Source organism: Alligator sinensis, unplaced genomic scaffold (assembly GCF_000455745.1).
Source record: "Alligator sinensis unplaced genomic scaffold, ASM45574v1 scaffold1642_1, whole genome shotgun sequence".
NCBI lineage: Eukaryota > Metazoa > Chordata > Crocodylia > Alligatoridae > Alligator > Alligator sinensis.
In genome coordinates this window covers 67,932-78,268 of record NW_005842914.1, presented here as the reverse complement: position 1 = coordinate 78,268, position 10,337 = coordinate 67,932, and the positions used below count along the sequence as shown (strand labels likewise).

At 49.0% G+C, this 10,337-nt stretch overlaps 1 protein-coding gene across 9 annotated transcripts in view; it reads left to right on the top strand.

Annotated features, from left to right (window-relative positions):
- SPECC1 (sperm antigen with calponin homology and coiled-coil domains 1) overlaps positions 1 to 10,337 on the top strand; it is a 115,056-nt gene that overhangs the window by 53,069 nt on the left and 51,650 nt on the right. For 3 of the 9 annotated variants that reach the window (XM_025192336.1, XM_025192337.1, XM_025192339.1), the window contains 3 exons: positions 1,503 to 1,710; positions 2,568 to 2,641; positions 3,839 to 4,017. In XM_025192336.1, coding sequence (XP_025048121.1) covers positions 1,503 to 1,710; positions 2,568 to 2,641; positions 3,839 to 4,017 — 461 coding nt within the window. Of the gene's footprint in view, positions 1 to 1,502; positions 1,711 to 2,567; positions 2,642 to 3,838; positions 4,018 to 6,007; positions 6,964 to 8,200; positions 8,467 to 8,875; positions 10,312 to 10,337 lie in introns of those variants that run through there. The other 6 variants (XR_003091876.1, XR_003091877.1, XR_003091874.1 and 3 more) reach the window with 6 other exon arrangements.

The following is a 10,337-nucleotide window of genomic DNA, read 5'->3' as shown; positions in this document are numbered from 1 at the left end:
GGGAAAGAGCAAAAGCTCAAAGTGAATTAAATGTTTCGTTGAAGAAACATATCTGAAAATGTTTTTGCTATTTAACCCAGCTCTGTAATCAAGGCAAACCCGACTGCTGAGGGCTAGTGAAGGACAAGTGTTAAGTTCGGGATAACTGGTGGAGACAGCTGGTTTCTCAAATCATGAATTCCCTGACTGCAGATCCCACAAATGTCACTACGCATGAGAACGAAATGGCCGGATGCCTTTGAGTCAATTGACTTCATGGTGCAGGGTCAAGCCCAAAACGAGATGTTTTGTAAAAGTAAGAATGTGCCAGTCGCCTAGCATCTTAATTAAATTCATGGGAGGAAGTATCGCATAGCACACTGGCAAACCTACAGGCTTCTGGTTGGAGTTATTTGAGGCCTAAATCCTGTCTGGCAGGAGAACGGACTCGTTGGCTTGATCGGTTGCTTGCTTCTTAAATGACATTTGTCTTACTTACGGGCTGACTAGTTTCACTTGCTGATATCGCTGCATCCAAGACAGCATGCCGCTGCCTCTTTTCATGAGTTTTCTCCTCCTTGCTCATAGCTTTCCCTGTGCTCGCAGCCCCCGGCAGTCTGCTGTCATCAATGGTGCCATTATCTGGACCCAGGTGTTGAGAACGTAGCTGCTCGGCGGGTTGTCACCGAGCAAGCATAACTACAATGCGCGATAGCGATTAACATCCTGCACTGTCGGGAGAGCAGCAAACGGCATCTATGGCCGTTCCTGGCTGGGGGGGGCATCGTGGGAACAACCATAGAGTTGGCTAGTTGCAGAGGAAGAGAGCGGTGCCAAAAAGCACCTCCCGCCCGGGGTGATTTAGGAAGTCCAGATGTCCGTTCAGCCTGCATAGGTGACCACAGCAAGTGGGGAGGCTCCTGGGGGCTTTGGACGTCTCACTGGGGCTGATCTGTATGAAGAATAAATGTAAAACCTGTCCAGTGCTTGGACTCAGCCCTAAACTTTTATCGCTGGGTTTTGAAACCACTGATTCCCTCCCGTGGAGTTAGGTTGTTTCGTGTTGCTGCACCTTTGTGCCACCCAAACAAGACCACAGGCTCCTGACGGCTTTTCTGCAGCCAGGCCCTGCCCACGCTGCTCACTGCCTTGCTTTTGCATAATCCACTTTTCCACGTGGCGAGAGTCTCTCACTTGCACGGTCCATGGATGCGTGCTCTTGACGCCCGTGCCTAGGGGCAGCCCACAGGACTGTGTGCATTCACCCCTTCAGTAACTCCACATAGAGATCCATTTTGATGATCTAGAGTGGCAGCAGGGAAATGTTAATCTGCATAAAACAGCTTTCTTTTAGGCTCCAGTTTTTCTCCACCACTCTCCTAATGTGCGATTCATCGGTGGGGTTGTGGGTTTGCAGCTTTCAGGAGAGAGCGTTGCTCTAGCAGGCCGCGTCTGCCGTGGTGCAGAGTGATTTCATTTAAGAAACAAGGGTGGGCTTTGCAGCTTGCTTTCATTCCTTCCAGATGGAGACAGAGTACAGTCAGCTGAAGGAGCTGTGTGACCGGCAGGCCGAGCAGCTCACCAGAACCAGCCAGAAGCTGCAAGAGAAAACCTTGGAGTACGATGCCGAGATCAAGAACCTGAAGGAGACCATCTTTGATTTGGAGGACCAGGTGGAGCAGCACCGTGCCATCAAGCTACACAACAACCAGCTCATCAACGACCTGGAGAGTAGGTGGAGCAGACGCGGAGCTCAGGCAAATGTGTCCAGGGGGAAGGGCTCAGACACAGCCTGCAGGAATAACTGAGTTGGGGGATTTTCATGTCGGTAACCTCCAGCTGAAAGGAGGATCACCCAGCCCCAGATGCTGGATTTGAAACTGGGCATGCTGACCTCCTTTGTAGAGCATTTGTGAGACTTACTGATGAAAAGCACTTATTAGTTAGCGGCTATTATTAATTTTCAAGGCGCGGGAATGGGAAAGTGCCACCCGGTGGCCTGAGCCTGTTTCTCCTGCCAGTCTTATACGGCTGCAGTGTTGCTGGGTTGATGGGCCGGGAAACGGGCGATAAGCAAGGGTTTTTTGGCAACATCACTTATTACCTGTTTCAAACTGTATACGGTCGGTTCAGTAAAAGAGGTCCCCAAAAACCCTTTGCTTCTTGCAGTGCTTTATGGAAGACTGAAAGTACCCAGTGGATACATACCGTGCATTTGTTCCTAGTAATTCCCGTGTCTCGAACGATGTCCAGGAGCTGGCCATTCATTTCCAATTCACTGTTGATCCTGTCCCTGGTATACTTAACAGCTGGACACAGCGAGTTTTATTCAGTTTAATACTCCGGTTCTGTTACTGCAAACGTAACCTAGAATGCCGCTTCGCCCTTTTCCTAGGCTGTCCTAGGCAAAGCCTTGGCTGGGATGGTGGAGTTGGGGCTGGTCCTGGTTGGAGCAGGGGGTTTGACTGGATGTGACCTCCTGAGGTCTCTTCCGTTGTCTATGATCCTGTGATCAATGATTGCTCCATCATTGTCTATAATTCTGTGATCATCCCACTCATCGTATTTTCCCTCCGGACTATTCCCAGGTAAAGTGATGAAACTGGAAGATCAAAAGCTGGATCAGGAGAAGCAGCTGAAGGCTCTGACCAAACAGATGAAGGTGAGGCTCATGCTCCTCAACCGAGTGAAGGCACCGGCTGCGGTTTCCCTGGAAGGCTAGCTTTGCCAGAGGCACCGCATGCTGCTTCAAGGGACTCATTTGCAGGCTATCAAAACACCTAAACACACCTGTCCACCCCATTTTCACTCTCCTGTTCGGTTCCAGCTGAGTTTGACCCATTCTTTGGCTAAAGGGGGAAAACACGGTAGAGACTGGTCTAGTCGCTTTGTTACCATTTGGCTGCACAGCTTCTGTCAGTATGCTTGTTAAGAGGTGGCAGGCTCTTATCAGATGCCATCGCCCTCTGTCAAGCACAGAATAACGCACCCAAGTTCGTATCTGACCGGGTCTGGCACTGCCAGGTACAGGCGCCTGTGCCAGCACCAAGGAATCGACCTATTACTTTGGCATCTCAAAAGCATTCCTTTACAAACAAGTAAGAATAATCGTTATCACTTGGCATATTGCCTTTCACACGCAGAAGATAATAACACAAGAGTTCTTCAATAAGAGATCACTGACCATCGTGGCAAGCAAAGCCCCTTTGCAGTTGGTGATAGAGTAAGCCTGCTAAAGTTCGCTGCAGACCTAAAGATAACGTGGCTTTGTGTCTGTGCTCCGAAAAAGCCCATGTGCACACAGCCTCCGGCGTCAGTAGGAGATCTGCGTGCTGACATGGCCCTTAATCTCCAGAAGCAACTCCTGGAATAAATATATTCATAAAGTACTACATTCCCATAAAAAAAAATGCTAGTGCCCATAAATATGTCTGTACCAGGGTCCAGAATTGCCAGCATCGCCTGGTTCCTGTGTGTGCACATCTTGTCCCCAAAAGGGGGAGCAAGTAAGGGAGTGTTTGAAGGAGTTGAGGAGTAGCACGGGTGGCCCTTTCATTTGCAGCCACTGTCTTAAAAGGTCCAGAGGCCTGGTGGTGCTTTCCCCACTTTGTAATCCCCGGTGCTATGTAGCTGTTGATGTAAAACAGATGCGCTCTGCTCCCCCTCACTTCCCGTCTTGGCCATCCCGTCACACCTTTATCGAGTGCCAAGCATCTAAAACAGGCTTAGGACTGTTCTGAGGCCTTTTCACAGCCTTCATGAGTGATTACTGATGAAGGAATCAGTCACATGTAATGCACCCAACTCCAGTGGGTCCATCCACCCTGATGCTCAACTTCGGTGTATGTGCCATATTTAGGAGGATGCAGAGGAGTGGAGGCGTTTTCAAGCCGATCTGCAGACTGCGGTGGTGGTGGCCAATGACATCAAGTGCGAGGCCCAGCAGGAGCTGCGTGTGGTGAAGAGGAAGCTCCAGGAGGAAGAGGAGAAGAGTGCCAGGCTGCAGAAGGAGCTGGACGACGTGAAGGGCAGCAGCAGGTTGGTCACTCGCAGGGATCAGGTCCTTCATCTCCGTGACTGCAAATGTGCATGTAGACAGCGCTTTGCCTCTAACCATACTTTGGCCTGGACATGCATGCTGTCTGTTTTCAATCCCTCTAGCAGGTTTTGTCGTCTTTTATTCTGAGATGTGTCTGGTTTTGTCTTTCTTAGGTCCTGTCCAGCTTTGCTAATAGGGCCTTGGGTGCAGGCTGTAGTCGACACGACAGGCAGCTCTAGGATTTGCCCAGTGTAGCACTTAGTGTGGATGGGTCTAATCTTAACACTGTCGTGTACAGGCAGCGAAGTAGCTGAACATATTTGATAGGGTTCTCTGAAAATTCATTGCTTTTTTTGGTGCTGAGAAGAGAGGTTGCACCATTTTAGGCTAAAATGGGGACTCCTTCAGTGGCTCTGCGAATGTGGTATGTGCTGACTGAATGATCAGTGTGAATTTTAGGCAATCTTCACTTGAGGCAGCCTGTCCCTCTTGGGAGATCCCCGTGTCTCTAGCTCAGCCAAGCGGTCCAAGTTTGGTCCCTCAGTCAGTGTTAACGTTTCATGCAGGCGTCATTTTGTCTTGCAGCGAGACAGCGCTTTACCCAAGACTTTACCCAACACACAAGCTTCAAACAATATTCATAAGAGAGATGTCACAGGCCGTGTGAGAAATGTATGTTGTGCTCTTTTGGTGGAAAGAGCTGCTTTACCAATACAGGAATACGGGACAGCTCTGAGTTAAGCGGAGTTGGAGTCAATGGAGGGGACTCTATATCAGGGCCTTTGCACAACATGAACCGTGTTGTCTAGAGGCATGGGAAACAGATGCATCGAGAAGGGGCTGTGCCCCTCTAAAGAGGAGCAGGGTCATGCAGTATATTTCTAGCTCAGTGACACAGCCAGATCAGAGCTCCAGAGCCTTAATTTTCTATTGAGCAGTGTGAAGAGAGCTGCACATCTAAGCGACAGAAACAGTGGCACCACTTACCTGAAACGTGCCAGGTTTTCTGTGCTTCTCTGGACCTGCTTGCTCATTCTCACCCGGTAAGCCCGTAGAAGATGAATGTGGCAGCCGCTGGCCGTTCCTTTCCGGGGACAAATGGCAAAGCTTGTGCTGCCTGTGTGTTTTTACTGCTTGCTGTCTGCAGGGTCCATACATAAGCTGGGAGACTATGAATAGAGTGCAACTGGTAAGGGGTCAGGTAGAGTGAATCACAACTCCTGGCTTAGATGGGCAGAAGTGCTTGCTAAAAGAATAAAAGTGTGTGTGTGTTAAGATCCAAGTTCAGTATCAGGGTCCCCAGGCTGTGCAGAGTGAAAAGCTACCAGCGAGTATATCTTGACTTAGAAGAAGAGGATGAAAATCATCTCACCAGCCAGGACTCAGATTCAGAGTCTCTGCTGCTGTTAACGATATCACAGATGCTTGGAGCAGGGCAAGGGAAACAGCTTCTTGTTCTGCTTTAGACATTAGCCCAAGTGCAACAGTAAGATTCGAAGCAGCTCATAAGTAGACCCTCTTTCAGTTCCCTTTGACAGAAAAATACTTTAAGCACAAATGGTGTTTAACAATTTTTAAGGGAGGCTGGGGAAAGCCTCTTGATTTCAGAGCTGGGTTGGTTTTCCTAAGACTAAGGAACGTAATTGTGCTATCACAGCTCTTAGGGTAAAGCATTAATCCTAATCACCTGCCTAATTCTGAGAAAGTTTGGGGAGGTGCTGGCCCCTGACGGGGTACATAGAAAACCTCAGTTGAGCATACTCTAGTTATAAAAGCAGAGTATATCATTCATACGTGCGAACGGTTCCAGAAGGGGCTGTTCAGACAGACTACCTTTCCTGCTGTGGTAATAAGAGGAGCTTCCAGCCAAGGCAGGGAAGGAAATTCAAGTCTAATCCAATTCCCCAAATGATATGCTTTTAATTAAGAAGTCAATTCCGGCGTGTGTTTATATCTGTCTGTCTCTGTTTTGCTTGCCTATCTGTCAAGCTTCCTTGTTGTATTACTTTGGACATGGAACCAGAAATGTGATCTCAAGTAGGCAACATAAATTCTTCGTGAAGGGAAGGTGCTGAGCTGAGTTTCCGCATCGGCCCCACGTTTTCGGTAAGAGACTTGACGGGGATCACACGCCGCCTGCGGAGAAGTCGCTCGAGGTGCAGTTGCAGTGCAGAGGGGCACACAGGAGACAGAAAGCAGTATAAATCCGAGTCTAGAACAGCTGACTGCCCAGTGCTGGGCAATGGCATTTGAAAACTCGTACTGACTTTTTGTTCGGCAAATCCCTGAAGCCCCCAAAACTAGTGCTGGTAACCAGTGCCACACTCCCATCTCCCCTCCCATTTCTGAGGCCACTATCCTACCCAGGTCCTCATCCTCTTTCATTCGACAAGTCTCGGGGCAACACTTGATCTCAATGCAGGCAGAGTTTGCAATGCTACTGCTCGGAGCCAACACTGAAGTCTTGTCCATGCACTGGCTTTTGTCACAGACTGGGCCCTGGCAGAAACCTTCTGTAGCACGAACCAGATCTCTAAAATAGCCCTCCTGTTTGCTAATGCTGAGCAGCTGTGCATTCAGCAAGACATCAGACAATCCTGGGTGAAAGTTTCCTTTCTGATTTTGTTTTTCATTAAGCCCCATGGGGGAACGCACCTTCCAAAGAGTTTGCTGCTCAGAGGGGTTGGGTTTTTTTGGCAATAGCTCAGCCATCTCTCGAGGCTCTTTGGAACCCCTATCATAAATTGATCTTGAAGCCAGTTTACCTCCCAAGAGATCCTGCCTTTTAGCGTTGGCTTGTGGCTGCCCAAGTTCCTGTCTCCAGCTAAGTTTGGTTTCACCGTTACGTCCTTCTAATCAGAGAAAAAGTCATTTTTGGTTCAGGAACAGCCAAAGAACTTGCAGAAAATGCCCTGATGAGGTCATCAAAGCTCATCTGAATGAAGGTAAGAGCCTCTCAAAGACACCTTTAACATGGATTAACTGTCTAATTCTGTGACTAAGAATGTCGGGGGGGCGGGGGGATAAAAGATGAGGCAAAGAAGCGAGACGGGGAATGGAGGAGTTACTTCAATCCGGAATTAGTGTTAGCACGTGCCCCAACATCAGTCCAAGTGAAAGGTATAGGCCAGCACCCCTGCGTGTTTGCAACGGAGCTTTTTACGATGCCTTGCACCGGATTCATAGTTGTTTTCTGACGTAAAAAGCAGAAACTCTGCAATCCGCTGTTGCACAAAGCACATTCACGTAGGTGGTGATCGTTGTAGTCTCATCCCGCAGAACACAGGCCTGAAGGTAGCTGCTTTATGACCATAAATATAGGTGCTGGAAAAGCCATCGGAGATTGGGTCCAGTGCACTGCCAAAGGAAGCAAGTGTCCGCGGGACATGCATACGCCCAGTTGACTTACACACGCACTGACACCCCGGCCCCATTCTGCCAATACTGTGGCCAGCAGCAGGAAAGCGTTGTCTTTCTCTGACCCTTGCGCTTCCTCGTTAAGGTGGTGAGGTTGTTCTGCCATCCCCCATGCATTGCTACACATGCAATGGGATGCTAATACTATGCACTGCAAGTCAAACCCAGGCTGGAAACGGTTGGGCCAGGACGTTATCCTGAAGACCCACTCCCTAGAACAGAAGAGAACGTGCAATTGCTCAAAGGGAGGGCATTAAAGAAGGACTCTCCCCTATCCCACTAATTTGCTTCCACCCTTCCTCCTGTAGCCACGTCTCCAACGCCGCAGCATGGCAGTGTTACATGCTCTCTCTCCTGGAATTAAACTCGTATTATCTGTGTATTAAACCCTAATGTCAGTCTGTATGTGCTGATGTGCTGCTCCTTTGTGCCTGTGTTTTTGCAGCTGTTCTGTCTTAAGAGGTTCGATCAGTTCACGTTGTTCTCTCTTAAAATGAGAAAACCGGGGCTTCAGACAGGAGCCTGGTTGAGTTGTGGTTTGCTCTCCTAAGCCACTCTGCAGGGTTTGGGGGCCACGTTAAAATTATCCCAGCCCCTTTGGTGTAGGAAACCAGAAACGGGAGCCCTGGCTGGAGCAGACAGATTCTCGCTGTACTTCCTGAGTAGGTTCTACTGCCCGGGAGGAAGAGAGCCAGGAAAATGCTCACAAATGCCCTTTAAAAATATCCCTTCCCATCCAAGAGACATGTTTCCCTTGTCATTCAGATCGTGACTTGCTAATGGTGGCCCACTGATCTGCTTGCCTCTATGCGACAGCAAGACAGAGCGACTGCAAGAAGTCTGCGGGACCATCCCAGTCCCAGAATGTCACCCCGACCCCTGATCAGTATAAATGGGGAGATGTGAGCCTAATTGACCTTCCACCTTAATGAATAAGGATGCTTAGATATAGGAAAAGAAGAAATAAATGAGCTCCCAATATCCTTTCAACTTTGATTTGAGACCTTTCTGGCCTTTTAACCACCCGCCAGGTCAGTGGTAGTCCAAGCAGTGTGTGCCTAGGTGCCAGTGGATGACAATATTGCTTCCCCCTCTGTATTGTTCACCACTTGCAGCCCACCCCAAGGGCATCATCCCTGGGGAATTTGGACAGTGCATTGTATTTTCCCTTCCCCTCCATCATCTGTGCACTGAAGAAGACTGGGTGAGGGGCAGGGGAAATGCAGTGTAGCATGCCTGGCTAAGAAGCAGTCTCTTGGATGCTCTCTGGCCCCTTGATCTCCCCTCAGGAGGAAAAAGCAAGTTGTTCTCGAATTGTGACCAGTGCTCTGCTGCCCCTATGTTTAGGGGGGAAATGGGAATTATTCTAAAACACTGATGATTGCACTGCTGAGCTTTGCTTTATATAACTTGTTTTATAATTTGTCTTTGTTTCCATAGGTGCCTGATCTCTGCCAGTTAGCACAGCCCTGGCATGCTGCAAAGCCAGGCCTGGGGGACTCCTCAGACAGTATCTTCAACCCAAAAAAAGGAAGTTTCAGCTGGAGAAAGCACCTCAGATTATCATTGCCCTGCAAAAGTCCAGTGCATCCCAAAGTGTGAAAGCTGTTCAGACCCACCTTCTCCCCTGCGCAGGAGCTTGATCCTTTGCTTTCAACAGGCTTCTGTCTCCTGAGGATGGTTTGAGGTGGAAACCCTTTTGAACCTATTTTAAAACAATGACAAAGGTATCTTAGAAACCCAAGCCTTGGGACTGAACTGCCTGTTGACTCTGGGGGATGGCGGTTTCTCTCAGGTGGAAATCTGAGCTTACCTTTTTTTTTTTTTTAGTTAAAAAAAGAAAAGTGTTTCTGTGTGTGTGTCTCATCTGTAATATTTTGTGCACGCACATGTTATGTACTCGATATATAACATGGTTTACATATATTTTCTAATGGCTCTAGGGCTTTGCAGGTGGGTATGACAAAGAAGTGCCGATCACGTATGGAGACTAGGTTACTGGCCTCCGAGAGGAAAAGCCCCGCGGGGAGGTGAAGTGTTTCTTTGGTTGCCTGGGTGTTTCGGAGGCTTTGGAGGCAGCGGTGACAACGGACTTGCCACTAGGTGGTAGCATCTGACTCAAAGTGCATTTGAGGTTTGGGCATTTCTCGCTGTGGACTTCTACTCAGAAGGAAGCATCCATGAGGTCAAGACAAGCTGTTTCTCCTGCCTAGGTGGATGGCAGACGCTCTGAGCGATCAGGAGGAAAAGCAAGAAATGCACCAAGCCCTTGGGACAAGAATAACCCTCCCCTGAAAGAGCCTCGTTCTCATCCCCTTAACTCAGGTGACGTATACAGTCAGGGAAGATTAGCCATTGCGGTACCTGAGAGGTGAAGATACCAGGAGAGCTTTACTAGACACCAAGGAGGAACAGAGAAGTCACCTTCTCCGTCATGAGACGGGTGGGATTCATTCCCTCGTGGGCCTGGGACCCCATGATTTGGGCCCGCGGTGCCCGCTCCTCCTTCAGGACAAGAAGACGTAGCGGGAGCCTGGCCTCAGGGCAAGATATTGTAGGGAAGTGCTAAGCACCAGCGTGACTTTGGCATGCTCTCTGTGCCATGTTACATGCGTGTATGTGCACTCGTGCTGCCTCTCTACCATCTGTGCTGGCAATTGTTGAATGTTTTTATATGTTGAAAAGTGCATTGAAGTGCAAAATAAATACGTAACTGTGTGGCAGTGTCTGCTGCTTGCTCTTGGCCTCTCTTCTGTTCTGTGTATCAGCCGCTGTGTGCATCTCTTCTTTGTCTCCCCTGGCAGTCGGGAGGATTCCCAAGCTGCTTTGTGATGATGGCAGTGTCAGGAAGTGCAGCCAAGGAAACCAGCAGCTCTTCTAGAGGGCACAAGAACAAGTTGCA